This window comes from Magallana gigas, chromosome 3, assembly GCF_963853765.1.
Source record: "Magallana gigas chromosome 3, xbMagGiga1.1, whole genome shotgun sequence".
Classification (NCBI taxonomy): domain Eukaryota; kingdom Metazoa; phylum Mollusca; class Bivalvia; order Ostreida; family Ostreidae; genus Magallana; species Magallana gigas.
Genome location: NC_088855.1, coordinates 48109701 through 48130464, shown reverse-complemented (window position 1 = coordinate 48130464; position 20764 = coordinate 48109701). Strand labels below are relative to the sequence as shown.

Below are 20764 nucleotides of genomic sequence, written 5' to 3'. Positions count from 1 at the left end.
TATGGCATTAGTAATGAACACATTTAGCATGTAAAGTGTTATATTTAAAAAATTCAGGACTCTGAAGTTAGTTATAAAATTTATTTTACTCTATATATAGACAGAATTGGTATATCTGATTCAACTGATGCTTAGCATTCCTTTGATTTGATTATACCCTGAAACCTAAAAACCTTGGACAACCTTTATGCTTTTGCTTTCAGCAATTTGGTTGCCAATATAAATTTTAACTTATAAAAAGCAAAATCCTTACCAGTACGCCTACTAATGCCTGGAATGGCAAGCCATAAGTTGCCGCAGTGGTAGTAACCAGCATTATCACTTCTCAGGAATGCCCTAGTAGTTTTTGGAAGTTGAATTTTGATGTGATGAAGTGTGTCCTCGAGGAGACATGCAATTGCTAACCAGTCCTGTCGCACTCCATCCATCACATGTGCAAATGTTCTATGCTAAAAAAGAATTCTTTATAACTGAGTTTAAACCAGTATAATATCAGCAGTTGACTTGCATGTAATTTAAAATTGCGAGTTATTCTGTTTGGGATAAATTTTACTCAATGAGTTGCTTGATGTATCTCATCATTGGATATTATTTAAGAAAGCATGTGATAAAATTAAACTGGTGTATCTTACAATGAAGACACAGAGTAAAGCATATCAGTACACTAAGTGTTTGACAAGCCTCTTCGTCATGAAGTAAACTATTTGGAAAGGACAGAAAGATGAATGCCATTGGACAGAGAGAAACATTGACCAACAGATACATAATGACCATATCATTTTAAGCACTGGAGCTGTCTTACCTTTAAATTTGAGTCTTCATCCTTGTAAATGCACACAGATAAGTGCCAATATAAGCCCTTCTGACCATACCAGTTGCTCTGTTTTTCTCTGAATGTAATCGGTAAGAATTTCATGGCCCAGTCCATAATGAGAAGAATATCACCAGGCTGGAGATCTTTCAGTGTTTGGGTTCTTGCCTTGTCTTGATTGATAGTTTTTACAATATGACTTTTCCACTCAAGAATCTTAGCTTCTGCTGCTTCAATGTCCACCAACATTTCTTCTTTGGTGTTTGGAGAAAGATCTGATGAAATCAATCAGTAAATTAATTTAAAACCAATACTCAATAAATATTTGTACATAAGAATAGTTTTGATAAACATTCAGATTAAATGTTTCACTTTAAAATAGATCAAATTCATCAAAAATCAAAATGGAATTACATGTAAACATGAATTGACATGAAACACATCAACGATATATGCAATAGAGAATTACTTGCAAGTTTGTCCAATATTTCTTTCAAATTCAAAATTGCTGTTGGGAGTAATTGACAACGGTCACAAGCAACATCATGTTGATGGTCAATACAGGTTTGCTGAAACTGATTATCAAGTGGATCACTCAAAGCATAGTTTATGCAATGATCACCGCAGTGGTCAGTCTGCAAAAAAATAAGAATAATTGATTTTAATTGCATTCATAAAAGAGTGTCTATAAAAACATCAAAATATACAATTTTAATAAACCTGTTTATTTTGGGCAGAAACAGGCCAGTTCAAGAAATGTTGACATTTTTATTCTCAAATATACAACATATCCACACATCTTCCTTAAAAATGACAGTGATATTAAAACCATTTGAGATATATTATTTTTAAAATACCTGTTTTATGTGCATTTTAAAATCTGTCTTCATGTAAATCCTACTGGCTACAAGAGAGTCCTTACACTCTTTTAATTCCATTAGCAATAAGCCATCTGTTGCATACTTTTCCACCTCTGAAATACAGTTCATAAATATTTATATTGTTTTACATGTATAATAAAATCAACAAACTTTTCCAATCCTTTAATATTTGCAAAATCATACATGATTTATTTGAAATTTAATTATTATATAAAAGATAAAATAATAAAATGATCAAATTTTCTTTAAAGGTTAATCAGCTTGTAAATGTTATGTTATAGAGCTAAATAGTTTTTACAAATGACAATATCCATTCTAAATTGTATATACATGTATAATGTGCTGTTGACAGAAGTGTGCACGGGTTTAGACAACACATATCTTGCGTGTTCAAATTCAGTTTTGCATCTTGAAAACAATACTTATAATACTACACATATAAAATTTAAAAACCTGCAACTGTCGATAAAAGCACATCATAGGAATTTCCCCCATCTGCTGCTGTGTTGTCAAGGCCTTTTAGGTTTGTACGCCTTGAAGCAGGACATACACGCAGGATATGGTAAAGTGTGGATCTAGAAAGAGGAATGAACTCTGTCTCTTCACAATATGCCAGGTAGATTTTGACCAGGGTTGAGTGCCAAACTGTTCTAACCACTTCTGGAATGGATATGACACTGCCATCTTCTAGTCTCATCTCTTTAGTACCAATAGAGGAAACCTGTGAAACATTCATATAAATCAATTACTAAAGTACATGAATAGGTACAGGTATATAGCCCACATACTGGCGCATAGCTTGACTGTTGAAATTCAAGTTAAGAATAATATGCTCAATATAACTACTGAAATTGAAAGTTAATATTTTCATAGTTTCATAGACAAAGTTATACAATTGAAAAGAATATTTTGGTTTGCTACTGGTAATGGGGACCACCAGCAACTAATTAAGGTCACTCTAGGATACAGTGCAAACAGCTAATACTGCACTACAAATTAAAATCCAAATAAATACCTGATAAAATGCTGGATTAAAGATGAAATCCAGTGCATGGTCTAATTTTATAATGTCCATTTTTCTGTGAAACACTGGTTTCTGATTTGGAACCTCAGTACCTTTAAAAATGGATTACTTTAGCAACAAAGCTAATTCTAAAAATTTATGTAATAATACATGTACCAACCCGGTAAAGTGAAGTATTCAAGAAAAGCCTAATTAATGCATGATCTATCTTCACAATATCTATATAGTACAAATGTAGTACATGCACATGTTTTCAAATTATTATTTTTTTTTTTTAGAAAAATGTGTGCAAAACTGTAAAGCTTTAGTGATATTTACTGTTCATATGACATACTATCTAACCTTTAATTATTCTGTGCTGCTCTTTTAATCAAAATCCTAATTTCAATTTGATACATTATTCATCGTATTAAGAGAAAACCTACCTTCTTTTTGATCTAAAGCATGTTTGCGAGCTTCATTTATGGCATAAACTGAGAGTTGAGGGATGAGCTGTGAAATCAAAGACAGAAGCTGTTTCTTAATGTCTTTATCTCTGCTCTCCATGTACAGATTGACCACAGCTCTTTCTAGATCACAAGAAGTTGTTTTGAGATCTGAAGGTTCCTGGATTAACTTAAAAAGTTTTTTCCCCTGACCAGGAGCTATACCTAAGAAAATAAATCATAGCATGTGATTTATTACATAACTGCTTAACAGAACATGAAATTTTGTTTGACGAATATATATTTCTGAAAATATTGAGTAATACAATGTAGCCATATTTTATATTAGTTCTTATTCAAGACCTCTCCCAGAAAAATTGGGTTAGCTTGTACATGTACTTGTACCGTACGTAAAACAAAAAAAAAAATACATTTTCACACAAGTTCATTAAATGTAATGGTGAAACCATATACTATCCAAAACAGACCCATTTTATTTAAGCTGATTTTTCAAATAATATACTAGCTGGTTTGGCTAAATTAATTCATTCATTTGATTGCACAGACAAGTTTATTTTCCAAACACTTAAACATTTAAGTCAGTCAGTATTAAAAAATAATTAAATTACAAAAGTGGCCTTATATTACTTTATTAAAGGGGCAAGAAAATTTATAAAGAAAAAATTATGCTTAATTTATATTATCTAGCAATGCTAAACTAGAGGTAAGTGTACTGTGAGCAAGCTCACAAATGATAACCCCACCCCCTAAAAATAAAACTTTATATATTATTTTTTACAGCAAAGTAGAAAAAAAAATTCATGAACCCTCTTAAAGGTACTGTTAAATTAACATTCTGAAAAAATATAGAAATTAATTCTGCAAAATAAACTTAAAATAAAAAAAGCCAAATGACAACATATACCTTCTAGGATTAGATTTGTAGCTTCTTCTGCTTTCCTTTTCAAGGTGCGAATGGTGTTGGGCATTAGGATATCTAAATTCCTTCTAACCTGAAATTTCAGCGGACTGAAACTGCCCCTACTTATAGAACTTAAGGCCTTGTTTATATCATCAAGCGAAGTTTCCAAATTTTCTTCGCTCCATGAGGAAACTTGGGACAGAGGCTGAGAACTCAGTACCTGTGATTATGATAGAAAAGATTAAAATAATTGTTGTTTAATTGCTCTTCATGGCTAGTGCAAGTTGTCTATTTGTTCTACTTTTTAAACTGGGTAAAATTAGATTATTGTTTACAAGTGAATATATCTTAATTTTACTTTCAATTCTGCCAAGCATTTACACACTAACATACTTATATATACACACAATTAGTGATGTTATATCACCTTGAGATTGATTAATTTAGTACATCAAAATTAATCAAATGTCATTAAGAATGTTTGGAATCATCTGCAAAAGATTAAAAATGTATTTATATGAACTTACAGATTCTTCTTCTGAATATTCCTGCAAGTCTGCTGGTACATTTTCTTCTGCCTAAAACAGAAAAAAAAATAAACAGTTGCATATTTTTTTCGGAACAGTAGTTAAATGTTTTTGTAATTGAAAGTTCAGCTCAGGTTCTCATATTTTACTTGTTTAACTTCACAAAATATTTAAACAATAACCATAGAATATTAAATGTATGCTTTAATTATCAAAATAAATATATTATTCTAAACTCAAAAAGCATACATGTCTCTGATCATGAACAATCCTTGAATAAACCTGATTTTTGGAGTTTTTTGCCTCGATTATCATACTACATGTACTTGATTGCCGATGAATCTTAAAAAAAAAAGTATCATTACATTAATTTGCTTAAAATCCTAATAACCAAAACATTGTGTCTCTGAGATAAAAAAGATTATTGTATTAATTGTGGATTAATAAATTAAACCAATAGAATTTACCAGATTTGAGGGGTCGACGTCAGGTTTTACTTCCACATTGAAATTTGGAAATGAGGTTACATCATTGCAAAAAAACTGAAATGAAAATAACCCTCATTAATAAATAAATGTGTAAATGCAAGGAAAATTTCAATAACAAGGGATGTTTGTGAAACACTTATGCCCCCCCCCCCCCTTTGAATATCTGCGAAGAAAATAAACGGAAACTGCATATAATTGGAATTTTTCTACGTTCAAGGGGCATAACTCTGTCAAAAATTGCTCGTTCGTACCCACAATCGAACTTGACCTAATTATTATTATTAACTCTTTATACCAAATTTCATTTCAATATGTGCAACCTCTGCGTAGAAAATGAACAGAAACTGTTGGTGGACCGAGCGACAGCAGCAAAGCAATATGCCCTCCCTTATTTGAAGGGGGCATAAAAATTGGATGTCATATATTATAGGGAGATGATCACTGTAAGTTATTTTCTCTACATGTTTATAATCATTACACAAAAATGAATATTTTTACTGGTTGTAGCCATCAATTAACTCTCACCTTAATGTAGATAAATGAGTTTGTTTCATTTGAATGAATCACATTAATTAGTTCCAAATATTTATAATATATGGTAAATAAAATATACACTTTGATATCATGTTTTAAAATCACTTACCTCAATATTTAGCATATTTGAGACCTTCATTGCCTCGTACATATCTCCTCTGCACTTGCGACAAATACCTGTTATATGATGCAAGGTCATGTTTATAATGAAAGAACAAAACGATCTAATTATTAATAATTAAACAATCAATTAATTATTGCATGCATGCAAGTCAATATATAATTATACACTGAAAGTGTTTTCTATAGAAACCAAATTAACTGGTGATGGTTTATCTCTGGTACAATAGTTCATTAACTCTACAATGAAATTCCACATGCAAGGAATGTACATGTACAAAATTAACATTCAATAGAGTATACTATATACTAAGGCTTTCCTTTGAATTGTATTACTAATTTAAGATATAGATCTAAATGTAACGATATTTTTACATTATATATAGTATCTCCAAACATTTCAAAATATGACTTAAGATGTTACTTGCCTGATCCAACAGGTACGAGGACACCTTTGTTGGCAAGTAAAAAATATGACGTTGAAGGCGAGATGGACCTCTCTGGTTTTGCCTTTCCGGTGTGATTTGGGTACGCGCACGTGCTTCCCCGTCGCCACATGACTCCTAACTGTGCACGCAGCTTTGGGCATATAGTACAATGTACCATGGACTTGCAAGAAAATATGCCCACTTGGAAACATAACAAATGCCCCTCAGTTGGAATATGAGAGTTACTTAAGTTAAAATGATTCAAATGACTTGATATGTTTTTTAAACATTTAGAAATTGGAAAAAGATTGCACTCTGATGGAAAAAATTTAGAAGGTCCACACACATGGCTACGAAAGCCGAATGGGGCCACATGAAAAAATAATTTTATCTCGTAATTACGAGAAAAGATCTCGTTATTACGAGTTAATTATCTCGTAATTACGAGAAAAGATCTCGTAATAACGAGAAAATATCTCGTTATTTCGAGTTAATTATCTCGTAATTACGAGAAAAGATCTCGTAATAACGAGAAAAGATTTCGTTATTACGAGATAATTTTCTCGTTATTACGAGAAAAGATCTCGTTATTACGAGAAAAGATCTCGTTATTACGAGATAATTTTCTCGTTATTACGAGAAAAGATCTCGTTATTACGAGTAAATTATCTCGTTATTACGAGAAAAGATCTCGTAATTACGAGAAAATACCTCGTTATTACGAGTTAATTATCTCGTTATAACGATTTAATTATCTCGTTATTACGAGAAAAGATCTCGTAATTACGAGAAAAGATCTCGTTATTACGAGTTAATTATCTCGTTATTACGAGAAAAGATCTATTTAAAATGTTGCGTTTCATTATTCTAATCTTTTTATGTAAAGTGTATGAACTACTGCAATGTCTATTGATATATACATACTTAGCATAATCATCGTTAAAAAGCGTACGCATAATTTGATATAAAATCGGATCAAGCAGTTTTAAAGAAATTTCAGAAGAAGTAGCAAAGCAGATTGATTTATAAATTCATCGAACTGTTTATCAATAATTAAGAAGGTGATGATTAACTCGTAATTACGAGATCTTTTCTCGTAATAACGAGATAATTAAATCGTTATAACGAGATAATTAACTCGTAATAACGAGGTATTTTCTCGTAATTACGAGATAAAAATATTTTTTTAAGTGGCCCTATTCGTCTTTCGTACATGGCTGTAAAAAGGCGTAAAACTGCAAATTTGATCTGTATGAGTGTTGTCTGCTTCCATTTTGTTTACTGAATACACCAAAATTAATTTCCTTTACTGAAGAGTTCTACTTAAGGGAGGTAATAAAACTATAGATGCATACTTACTTTAAATGCCTCCCAATTTTTACAGAACAGAAAACCCATGTAAATTGTGAATAAATAAGAAAGCATATGATTAATACTTTTTATAAACACAATTGAAACTAACCAACATCCTTGATGCAAATTGGTTTACCTCAAGACAGTTCACTTAGTTAACACAGTACTCTATGGAGTCATTCGGTAAATATGGCAAAATTCAAAAAGCCCTTGTATTGTTATTAGTGAACAAATCAAAGTGAAATTTTCAGAATGTCATATTTTTAACAAGATCTTTATAATTCATTAATAAAAGAAGTATTTTTTGCTAGGTTGTATATAATATTTTATTTATATTGTCTGATTCTTATGTGGACTGGTACTTAAACTTTTATTATGAAAATCATATTATTAATGCAAATTCTTTCATTGAAAATGATTGTGCAAATTAACTTCATTGGCAATAAAATGATAGCTGATAAATAAAAAGACATTTTTAATGCAAAATAAAAGCTAAAACAATTATAATTTAACCAGTTGGCTATCCACTACGTAACAGTGGTAAGTGGGTCAATGGGTTGGACTAATACCCCAAAATACACTGAAGTGAAGAGAAATATTTTTTTTCAAAAAAAGTTTGATTTTTTATTAGCTGTTGTGGACATGCTTCTAATCCAATTACATATACATTGTATTTTAAATATAGTTTGTCCCAAGGATATTTAGCAATATTTTAAATTTAAGTTTTGAATTTGTGAATATCATTGTTAAACTTAATAAATTAAATGAAGTCTCCCTGATTTAATTCTTAAACTTATTTCTACATATTTTTCTGTTACGGAAAAGTGTTAGGGAAAAGTGAAATCTTTCTACAAAAAATTGTGACCCAGTAAAAAATATTTCAAATATGATATGTTTTGATAGTGAAAATGATGATGATGTAGAAAATGAAATAAATTCAGTAAAATAGATTACACGTGTTTGTGTTCAAATTAAATGCATTTAACAAGAATGAATAATACGGAGGAATTAATTTTAACATTAATGAAGGTCCACGAGAATTTGTGAAGGTCCACCAAAAATTCTTGACCAGTGGACCTGCGGTCCACCAATGTAAAAAAGTTAGTGTCAAACCCTGAAAGTTTATAATTATTATAATTATTCCTGAAATATTGGAACATCCAGCCTTGCCGTAAATGTTGATCGTTGATCCCAAGCAGACGAAATCGTGAAATCGCTACATTTTCTATTTCGTGAATTACATATGTAAATTATGTGTTTTGTTTATTTTTGAAGGCTAAACTTTTAATTTTCTATGTTTATAAAGTTGTATTTTGTTTGCTGACCATTAAACAGACACAGTTACACATTGTTGACAGTGTTTATTTTGAAAATTTCCGCTCTATACATCAGAAGCGCCAATTTCTCATAAAACGAATAGATATATTTATGAATCATTCGTTAACTATAGTTTACAACCGTTAAATATAGTTGTACATATGAAAACTATAGTTAACAAATCGTTAACTATAGTTTGCGGTTTGTAAACTATAATTAAATAACCTTATTTTTCAAATGTGAACTATGTTTAGCCCAATTTTTGAATTTGGCGTGCCATACAGACGCGTGTGCATGCACAGATACGCCTGTATACTTTATGATACTTTCATCGCGAACCGATATGCTTTGTTGCGATACAGTATATGGCCAAAAGTGAGTCATCCAAATGTACGCCGTTTTTTTTTACCATGTCTGAGTTGTTTTTTAAGTTTTGCTCTTTAAGATGGCGCTAGAGAAAAAAAAATTAAATTATGGCTTTTTAATAGCGGCTAATCTATATTTAATTTAATGATAACCCTGACCTTTCTAAATTGTAAACATCGTCTGCTAAAACATGGCGGAAAAACGAAAGGAAATGCCATCACCACAGAAGCAGTTGGTTATATCTTTACGACAAGATGGATTCAGTCAATATTCAAGCAATATTTAAGTTTAGTAGTAAGTTTCTTCGAAGGGAAAACATTAAGAATTTACCTCGAAGCGGGAGGCCTCGAAAAACAGATGAAAGGGGAGATAGGAAAATTTTAAGCTATGTTAAAACGTGTAGACGACAGCCACATGATGAATCTCTGACAATCTGTCAACTGAAATATGACGGAAAGGTAACTCAAATGTGACTGAATGACATAACTAGTTCATTTAGTCACATTTCCAGACCATTCAGTTTACTGAATGGCAGAGGTTCATCCTGTGTAGACTTTAGCAGAAACAAAGAATGAAGCAATATATCTATTACCTTTTGTTTGTAGCAGAACTGTTAGAAGAGAATTAGGTTTTTCTCGCTTTGCAAGAAGGAAAGATCGCAAAATTTTAACAATTCGGAAAAAGAATGAAGTCGCCGAAAAAATTGGTATAGATCAAAACTAGGATGGACTTTGGATAGACACTGGAAAAAAGTAATTTTTATTGATGAAACACAAGTTGTGGTTTCCAAAATAAACGAGTTTATGTTTGGAGGAGAGCTGACGAAGTCAGGCGATCGGAGTGTCTGGGGCTACGAGGCAACCGTTAGTTTTCTGCCATGTTTTGGGTTTGTATTTCCCATAATGGGATCGGAACATTTAAAAGAGTCGAGGAAAAAATAAATTCCCGAAAATATATCGACACTTTAGATGAAAATTTGCGACCGGTTTTATCTCGGTGTTTCTCTAACAACGATAATTCATTCCAAGAAGACAATGTCCCGTACATACTTCAAACGAAACAAAACGATGGAAAGAACGAAACAATATCACATTTTTAAATAGGCTATCCAAATAACTGGACCCTAATATTATAGGAAACGTATGGCTTACAATTAAAATTTGTTTGTAAAGAGAAGTAAACAACATCAAAAACAGAGAAAATCCGATTGAAAAAGTGAAGGAAATATGGAGTTTACATCCAAAGCATTTCCACCCCTGCGAATGTTATTGTCATTTAAATTCTAGACCACGTGGTTTTATTTGACCCTTTCAGTTTCGTAGTAAAAATCGTGCCTTGTGTTTATAGTCTATTTTAGAGAATCTAGGTACTTGTAGTCAAATATAAATTCTAGAGGTTTATTGATTTTAAACTTTATCTTCATTAATTGGTGGATAAAATGTGTTCTAGAAATAAATGTGACAATACAAAAATAGTTTTTTTTCTGCTATTGCGACAATTAACATGCGTAGTAGAGATCCCCCCTAAGAATTAATTTTTGATCCGCGCCTGACTTATTAATAAAATCAATAGTGAAACAGACTGTACTATTTTATGCAGAATGTTCCTTGAAATTGGCTCGATACACTAAGTTTTTATGCAAAACATTCACCTATTATGTTTTTAAAAACATGGTATTGCACACCACAAGCATTAAACATGGCCATGATTTTATTAAGCAACCCAATGTTTATATTATCAACCATTCTACACGTGGTTGAACACGAACGATAACTCGGTTCTGAATATCATCGTTTAATTTAAAAAACCGCTAGATGGTGAAATAAGACATACATCTTAAAAGATGCTGATGTTTTAACATAAATCAAAGTAGAATATGATATGAAAATCGACCAGTACTTACGTATTTTGAGAGTATTATCCGAACACTTATACTTCCGCTCAAAATTTCACAGGAACTGAACAAATCTCGGTGAAGTCTCGTGAACTTTCATTCGAGCACCTCTGGATTTATTACGTACTTACCAACGATAAAGAAAACATTCCGAACACATTTGCAGGGGTGATTACATTCAAGGATTATATGCATCCATTCTTAAGCGTGTACGACAGGTCATGCGACTGAATATTAAATTTGAGATAAGTTACTTTATTACATTTTGAATTATTTTATTTAGAAGTCAGGTAAGAGTGCACCGATAATTTATAACGGCGGCCATTTTGAAGACTCACTTATGGCCATATACTGTAGATCATGATAATGGTGACGATTCCGTTCCGGCCGTGATAAAAAGTGATCCCTCTTTGAGCTACGATTGGACCCCGAATGATATATCTATATTGACCGTCTGACAATAACAAAATTTCCCGATAAATGATGGCAATTTACTTCATTTCTTAATCCTTATTTCATAATTTTAATTTTATCGAAGTATCCTCATTTGTTTTATTCTGAGCTTATTCCTTCAGGGGACAGGTGGATTAGCTGACACTTTAGCCGATGTTCATCAAAACACACCCAGGTGAGGACGACTTCAGATAAACTAAGAAAATGTTTTTTAAAAAACCCTTTGATTTCTTCTTTAACATCCCTGCGATTGTTATTGTCATTTAAATTTTAGACCACGTGGTTTTATTTGACCCTTTCAGTTTTATAGTCTATTTTATAGAATTTAGGTACTTGTAATCAAATATAAAATCTAGGAGTTTATTAATTTTAAATTGCATCTTTATTAATTAGTGGATAAAATGTGTTCTAAAAATAAATGTAACAATACAAGTAATAGTTTTTGTCTGCTGTTGCAACAATAAACATGCTTAGTAGAGATTCCCCCTGAGGATTAATTTTTGATCTGCACCTGACCTAGTAATAGTATCAATAGTGAAACAGACTATACTATTTTATATTCCATGAAAATGGCTCGATATACTAAGTTTTAATGCAAAACAGACATCCACTACTTTTAAGCTCACCTGAGCTGAAAGCTCAAGTGACCTATTCTGATCACATTTTGTCCGTCGTCCGTCCGTCCGTCCGTCCGTCCGTCCGTCCGTCTCTCCGTCTATAAACTTTTTACATTTTGAACTTCTTCTCTAAAACCGCTTTTCCAATTTCAACCAAATTTGGCACAAAGCATCCTTATGGGAGGGCAAATATAAATTGCAGAAATAAAAGTCCGATCTGTATTCAAAGCGGAGAAAACCTTGAAACTGTAGAAAAAGGGGGTGCATTTTTAAAAATCTTCTTCTCAAGAACTACCGAGTCCAATTCATTGTAGTTTAGCATAAATTATCATTATGGGAAGGAAAATATAAATTGCAAAAATTAAGTGCTAATTCTGTTTCAAATCTGAGTTATTACGAAAATAATAATAAAGGAAAGGCGTGTTTCAATCAGCTTAATAGCTTCGGGTTCGGCATACGGTAAAATGGGTAGGCAAGACTTGGCCTGAGCAAAACAAAAGATTGGCAGGTATTAATCTGCCAATCTCATTAAGTTTTCAGGATATTTGATGGACCAGTATATTTGTATTCGCTGTAAATATTGCTGCAAAATAATGCGTATTTGGAATTGACGATTGCCGATCTGCCCCGGCTTTTATTTTGCCACGGCCCGGGTTTGCATACCTATTTTACCAAGACTCGTATTCCATACTTCTAAAACGATGTTCTTTGTTTAAAGCAGCCATGACATTATACGAAAAAGGGTCGATCTGACTATGATGAATTTGCTTGCTATGCAACAGTTCGCGTATGAAGGGAAATTTTTGAAACATGCAAAATATATTGGTGCCAATTTTGTGAAGTAAATTGACGCTAAATATTTCAATGCGTTGACAGTTTTCACACACGACGTTGGTGTTAGCTTGTTCTGATTTTCGTTTCGTTTTCATTATTTATGCTTTGTAACCTGGGAACTATCGTCTGTATTTCGCGATTTTTACGTATCAAATCAAACAGAGACTTCGGTAAATCAAACAGTTAACTGTTTACCTGCGCAAATTAAGCAAAATCTGATGTATCGAAAAAGTACTGAAATACAATTCATTCTATCGGTAATTCGGCATTATCTTTTGCGTAATGGTAGATTAATGCAAAAGGTTTTGTTGAAATGCTCGGCATTTTCTCGAGTTTATTCAGTTTAAATAGAGTTTGATATCGCTGACGGAAATATGTAGGTATATACATGTATATAAATATGATTCATTTCAAAAAAATAAATTGTGTTCTTTATTTGATATAGTGCATGTTTCTTGTGTTTAATTGTTTACAATTTCTATTTATAACCATATTTGAGTGTTAAGCTTCAAATTATAAGCAAGATACAGAGATTTGCTCACAATTCTATGTTTGTACACAGATCTTAAAAACTAAAAAGTAAAAAAGTAAAAAAATTGTCAATATTTATTAAGAAAATTTTCAAACTCTTCCAGAAAACAACTTTAACAACTTATTGTATTGTAAACTTAACCTTTTTTCGTCATTATTACTCCTACTGTACATGTGATCATTGACTGTGTTTGTGTACATTTGTATTAACTGATTTTGAACCTCAAATACCAGTAAACTGGTCTTGAGTGAATAAAAGAATTGAAAATCTTAGGCCATTCTTTTTTACCATTTTAAATGCTGAAAAGGAAATACCAAGTTAAAAATCTTAAGCTGAATGTAATAAACTCATGTGAACAAAATATGACTCAAACCTAGGCGAACTGTGAGCTCTGTATCTTGCTTATAATTCTACGATTGACGCTGAAATTTTGGTTGAACATTAGAAATTCTATATGAATTAGAGAATGTTAAATACTTGTACAAACAATATAAAAGAATGATATTCTGTTTATATATACCTACTCTCTGGGGCCCCCTCTTTATACAATAAATAATGTGAAATCTACATCAATTTTGATAGTTTTTCAGACACGAGTAAATAAAAACGACATCTTTAAAACAGTTTCCATGGTTCTGACACATTTCTGTTGCTGGGATAAAGTAATTATCCTATTCCTAAGAAAATATTACAGTGGAAAATTATCCTGGTTTGTACGCGAAGTAAATAACAGTCATTTAATTATAATGGAGAAGACAAATAAAATTTTTGAATGTTTTTAATTTTAGGAATTGAGCACATTAAGGTACAATTTTCTTCTTCACATCTATACATGTAGGATTTTTTAAATGAAAAACAATAATTGCTATATATTTTTTTTTAAAATACGATAACTAGTAAGTAGTTGATGAAAAAAATGAATCTATATGCTCTCATATATTTTGATCGCTTAACAAAGTGGGAGGGGGGGGGGGTAGAAGGAAAATATAGGGAATTGGAAGTTAACAACTAAACAGTGTACCCCTACCAAATCATATCTTGCGTAGGATTTTCTTATTCTGGTAAAAAATAGTATTTCATGAAGGTATAATGTCAAAGATTGCGTGTATGCAAAAATAAATGTAAAATTCGAATACTTTACAATATTTACTTTTTGTTATTCTACCGAGGGACCATATGGCACAATATCTTTTAAACGCCCATTGTTGCTCAGGTGAGCGATGTGGCCCCATGGTTCTCTTGTTTTAAACATGATATTGCACGCCACAAGCATCAAACATGGCTATAATTTTATTATGTAACCTAATGTTTATATTTTCAACCACTCTTCACATGGTTGAACACGAACGATAACTCTGTTTTGAATTTTATCATTAAATATAAATAACCGCTAGATGGTGAAATAAGACATACATCATAAAGGATTGTCATGTTTTAACATAAATCAAAGTAGAATATGATATGAAAAACGACCAGTACTTTCGCATTTTGAGAATACTTATACTTCCGCTCGATATTGTACAGGAACTGAACAAATTTCGGTGAATTCTCGAGAACATTCATTCGAGCACCTCTGGATTTATTACATACTTAGCAACGATAAAGAAAACATTCCGAACATATTCGCAGGGGTGCTTAAGGTCAAGATCTAGTAAATGAACGGTGCCTACAGGTGTATGAAATTCAACGTATAAATTCTTTCTACGATGCTTCATTTCAATAGCTTTGTTTGATGGGTATATCGGGGCTTAAATTTCTAGTAAATACAATGACAAATCAGGTTTTTAAGTGCCAGGTTCAATAAAATAAGAAGAAAATAATCAAAAGATTTCGCAGTTTTGTCGATTTTTTACTATTGAAATATATCTAGAATGACTACAGTCTCTCTAAAAACGACATTAAACAAGCTCTTGACTTCCTCTTTAAAATGATGTCAAATTGAATACAGGTATTGGAGCTACTTTTTCCATGAATTAAGATAGACTGTAAAGTAATTGTTCCATTTCTACATATATATTATTACCTTTATAGCCGTACTGGAACAACTTTCATTAAATCAAGTATGACGTCATAGTGGTACTATCACCAAAATGACACTCTGGAATCATTTATTTAAAGAATAAATTCAACGTTTATTAGTTTTATATTATATAAAATGGTTTGAAACAGTTTACGTTTTTTTATAAACTGCTTCGCAGTTTATAAAGAAAGCGTAAACTGTTTCAAACCATGTTTATTAGTTTTATACGATATAAAATGGTTTGAAACAGTTTACGCTTTTTTATAATCCGCGGTTTATAAAAAAGCGTAAACTGTTTCAAGCCATTTTATATCGTATAAAACCAACAAACATTAATTCATTGCTTATAATTTATATTTTTTTTACTCTTAATTGTAGATAAAATTTGTCATTTGACCTTTAAAATGACGTAAACTTATACATTATTAAAACGTAACGTCTGGCTTTGATACGTTTTTTACGTTAGTTTTACTATGACGTAGGCAACATTCTTTATACGATATAGAATAATTTGTTAGCCAATCAGAAGGCGCGTTACAACCAGAATTAAATTATTATTTTCATCAATTCAATTATGACGTCATAGTGGTACTAGCACCAAAAAGATACTCTGGAATCATTAACTAGATTTTGACTTAAAAATGATGAAAAAAAGATGCGTTTACAATTTTATCCAGGTCACCTGACGGTAAGATTAAGGAAATTGTAAACCACGAGAACAGCAAGATGTGTCTCAGATTTGTCGACATAAACGATAAAACACGTCAACTAAAGAGCATCCTAATAAAAGATTTACTGAGAGACATCTCCGGTAAGAGAATATTTAGTATTCTAATTAGTTAATAATCTGATGAATGAATGTACTATCTGTTTTTTAAAGAGTTAATAGTTTATAAGAGCTCTGGTTACCAAAAAACAAAATCAGAAGTTATTTTCGGGGAAAAAATGACAAAAAAGAACATAATTCATGTTATCTAGTTGTTTAAAACTACTTCATGATTAGATAAATGCAAATCGTAATCATGGATCGTTTCAGATTCTAATGAGCTCGAGAACAAACTTTTTCTCGCCTTGGCATTTAACAACAGTGAGAAAGCAATGCAACATGTATTCGCCTCGCACAGACCAGATTTTACGGTAAGTCTGATTTAGCCAAACGAAATAAAAATCTTATGCAACTAAACTCAATTTTTTGACTATGACATTTATTTTTCTCTTATATTTCCCATTAATGTATTGAAAGTGTTTCCGAAAATGCTCAGAATAAATATAACCAGTATGGTTAAAGCATTCTTTCATGTACATTTAACAAAGAATGTTAATGCCGTTAAATGATGTGTTATTATATATGTTTTATAGTAATTATATATGAATAATTGGATTATTGCAATGCAATATGGCTGAAGGCGTACAAAAAACACTTTTATCTTGTGACGATGAGCCATGATGTAGATTTTACTGATGGGTGTAAATGCAAAATGTACGTAATGTAAAGCTTTGAAAAATTTTCATTTACAGCCACCAGTTAATCCAACATTTATAATATGGCAGATGATTGCAAAAGAGATGAAGCCAACAGAAACATTAATCCGGTCAATCTAGATGGCTCATTTGTGTAACGATCTAGTTTGAGCGAATTTATTTTGATGATATTGCTTTGTATATTATCTTCAAAAGAGTGATATATTTTTATTCGAAAAATTTAGGATACTTTCAAGAACAATCTGTTGATACGAGCAATGCGAGACGGCAAGCGCGAGTTTGTGAGGCTTCTAATCAAGGAGTGTGTGGACATTCATAGATTTCAGAGGAGCAATTACCAGCAGCTCTTCCAGGCGGATCGAGTAAGAACAATGCAATCAAACTTGTATCATGTATTTTTAGTTGAAACAGCATGCAATATGTTGATTTGTACATTAGAGAACATTAAGAAGTTGCTGGCATGATTATATTTTTGTTTTTAATGTATATGCCCCCGATGGTCCTTGATTAGTATATAAATATATCATATTGATACATGTGAATTTTAGTGCAGTTTTCAAAAATATGATAACGAACATATATTTTATAAACCTTTATATAATATTAAATATAATCAATGATTTTTTTGGATCAAAAATCTGTAAAATGCATGCAAATTCAAAAATTTTATTTTTAGATTCCAGATGAACTTAGAAGACAGGTAAAGTATACGTGTGTACACATTATCAGTCTGATTTTTCTCTGAATTCTCCTGTCCTGTAATGAATAGGTAAATAAAACAAAGTTTTTAAGTCTTGACCAAGTACTAGTACCACGTTCCCAACGGATCAGGAAAAGCGGAACCATCAGTTGTAATTTGTACACTGCTTTCAAATTGGTTTTGGAAGCAAACATATATGGTTTAGATTGCCACTGCAATAAATATTCTCCCCAAACGCCTTTCTAACATTTTATAAAACCAAACTATGAATAAATGCCTTTTTAAATAAATTTTCATTTCAGGAAACTTCAATTAATTCTGTTCTCTCTCTCTCTCTCTCTCTCTCTCTCTCTCTCATTCTCTCTCTCTCCTTCAGCTACCTGTTGTTATCTGGTATAAGGTTAAGGAATAATTTATTATCTTTTTACTAACAGCGTACCAGTTTGCTTGTCGGACCGTTCTAAAGTTTTGATTCAAATTTTGATTGATTATCATACTACTCATCGATTGGTTGTTCGATTTGCATATTTGCATATCAAGCACATGGTGCGAAGTTATAATTAAAATCGAAAATATCTGTTCGGTTCCCTGTGGTAGAATTGTGCTGACTAACTTCCGGTTTCATGTACGTATCCCATTCGATCCTCAGCTGATCACGTGATACCCGAAGGTTATATAAGCTGAGCAAATCGGTAGGATCAGAGAGTCTGTGTTTACCGGCCGAAGCAGCAACACGTCGAAGCCAGAATAGAAACAAAGTTTGGTAAGATTAACCTGTTTATGATCTTACGTGCCTGTTGTAGGCTTTCGATACTAGAGGTGTTTATTTGAATTAATAAATATACAAATTGGCCTGTTGGCTGTGGTTAGTACGCTTCAGTCCCGGAACGGCGCGTGCTCTCCTGTCTCCGAGCAGCGCATACGCAATCGTCATTTATAGTGCGTGCGCCACAGATCAGAGAACCTTGGGATAGTACTTGTACATATTTCAAATTTAAAACTGTGATTTAGGAAATAGATTATTTAATTAAATCTTTGATTTGCTCAGGCAGGGCAGCCGAATCCCATATCGAACTCAGAAACGTTACACACAGAACCAAGAAACGCACTGACCAATGACATTACATGATTTTTTGGTTGTGAATATCAACACGTGGATAGTCCAAAGCCTGTTGTTTGTTAAATGTATTAAATATATATGCCTAGAAATAAGTAATACACAATTTTACTTGGACCTCCTCGACGGGGTCTTCTGCATATGATACCAACGGTTACATACCGTTCGATCCATTTTCATATCGGTAACAAAACGCTAGAAAGGGGAATATGGACAATGTATTCAAATGAAATAAACGTCCCCCACCGTTTTTACTTGTTTCCTTTTACGTTGCAGAGCAAAATATGCAACCATTTCATGATAGAAAAAAATGTTTTTGTTTGTTCGTCCGATGTCTTTCGTATATATAAAATAATCAATTATTAATAATTCTTCTTTTTAAAATTCAACGTTAGATGAATGGCCGATTTTGTGATACCGAACTGTGTATACTTATGGTGGATATTTTCTTGACTAATTTATCGAAAAATAAAAGAAGATTTTTAGGATTGGTGCGTTTGTTACAAATCGCATTTAATATTTATTCAACATACAAATAAACGACAGCACATAAAGAACAATTTAACAACAGTTCAATATTAGTTAATCCAAAAAAACATGTTTGGGTCAGGGCGGGTAGGGAAAACCAAAGAACAACTTGTAATGCTTTGTAACGAACATCGCATTAATCGCATATTCCCCGGTAAATATATTTATACAGGGAATGGAAAATGACATGTTTTGAAGTAAACCAAATATTACGAAAATTATCTAAAATAAACGTTAAAAACGTAAAGAAATAAATTTAACAAACAACAGGCTTTGGACTGTCCACGTGTTGATATTCACTACCAAAAATCATGTTATGTCATTGGTCAGTGCGGGTTGTGTTTGATATGCAAATTAGTATTAACGTCAATGAAATCGAACAACTAATCGATGAGTAGTATCATAATCAGCATACAAAATTTGAGCACGGCCCGACAAGCAAGCTGGCACGCTGTTAGATAATATTAGGTAGACTGAATTCAGTCTTTGACAGAGCTGTGTTTTGTAGTTGAAATGGGATGTGGATCCAACTGTAGACAACATCATGCGCTTTGTTGTCAGGTCGCTACAGATGGACGTGTTTGTCAGCTACGGATTGAACGAAAAGAGCGGTGTGTGATTCACTTAGCTTAAATCTGTATCTTGGGTATATTAGTTTGATAACGATCTTTCCTACCTACATTAATTCACTTACCCATATCCTTGGTTTTCCATCATATTTTCTTAGTGCTTGTTCATAATACATTCTAACGAGCAAATTATGATAATGTGTTTTAATCTGACTTACGAACATGTTTACTTGTCTCTCCTTAAACTATACCATTGTGGTTACATACAGTACTATCAAAACTTAAAATCGGCTTTTAATTATGATATTAGCATTCAATATCATTTTAAACAGCAGTCTTAAACATTTATTTTTATAACAAAACGGTGATTTTTTTTCCTTTTATTAGAACAAGCATTCTGAGTGTACTGCATAAGAAATACATGTCACATGCCGACACCTCCAATTTCGATTTATGTGGTTAATAGTTGTATATCTACTCCTTGATAAAAAGATTTTTCTCCAAAAAGTTTCTGGCACTATATTTTTTTTTTGTGGCGGAAGCTAACTAGATAACATGTTAATATGGCTGTTCTATGAATGTTTCATATCCTGGTCCCTGACGAAGAGCGCAAAAAATGGCTTTAATAGCGGCAATACAAAAAAGATCATCCAAATAGACATCAGTATGAATATATATATATATATATATATATATATATATATATATATATATATATATATATATATATATATATATATATATATATATATAAGCATTGAATGCTTAAATGGTTGACAACAATATCAAGTACATTGCATCTTTCCTATAAATGTACAGTTT

At 31.9% G+C, this 20764-nt stretch overlaps 2 protein-coding genes across 4 annotated transcripts in view; one reads left to right on the top strand and one right to left on the bottom strand.

Annotated features, from left to right (window-relative positions):
* LOC105330821 (transient receptor potential cation channel subfamily M member-like 2) overlaps window positions 1-20764 on the top strand; it is a 51014-nt gene that overhangs the window by 13806 nt on the left and 16444 nt on the right. For all 3 annotated transcript variants that reach the window (XM_066080098.1, XM_034483009.2, XM_066080099.1), the window contains 6 exons: window positions 11666-11718; window positions 16224-16357; window positions 16583-16683; window positions 17253-17390; window positions 17705-17728; window positions 19882-19984. In XM_066080098.1, the coding sequence (XP_065936170.1) occupies window positions 11666-11718; window positions 16224-16357; window positions 16583-16683; window positions 17253-17390; window positions 17705-17728; window positions 19882-19984 (553 nt within the window). The remainder of the gene's footprint in view (window positions 1-11665; window positions 11719-16223; window positions 16358-16582; window positions 16684-17252; window positions 17391-17704; window positions 17729-19881; window positions 19985-20764) is intronic.
* Window positions 54-6474, bottom strand: LOC117692332 (uncharacterized). Its single transcript, XM_066077665.1, has 14 exons — window positions 6161-6474; window positions 5722-5789; window positions 5058-5132; window positions 4840-4932; window positions 4591-4641; window positions 4067-4283; window positions 3142-3366; window positions 2708-2808; window positions 2146-2413; window positions 1669-1784; window positions 1281-1446; window positions 803-1086; window positions 254-449; window positions 54-61 (listed from the first exon to the last, which is right to left on the bottom strand). The coding sequence occupies exons 1-14, from the start codon at window positions 6336-6338 to the stop codon at window positions 54-56; spliced, it is 2046 nt and encodes a 681-aa protein (XP_065933737.1). The 5' UTR covers window positions 6339-6474.

Bases quoted from the DNA above. Each gene is read 5' to 3' on its own strand.
- LOC117692332 (XM_066077665.1), bottom strand. From the start codon at position 6,338: ATGGTACATTGTACTATATGCCCAAAGCTGCGTGCACAGTTAGGAGTC. The intron at 4,642-4,839 runs GTATGCTTTTTG...TTTCTGTTTTAG, and splicing joins TTGTTCATGATCAGAGACAT to GCAGAAGAAAATGTACCAGC. The intron at 1,785-2,145 runs GTTTTTAAATTT...ACTGTATTTCAG, and splicing joins GCTTTTATCGACAGTTGCAG to AGGTGGAAAAGTATGCAACA.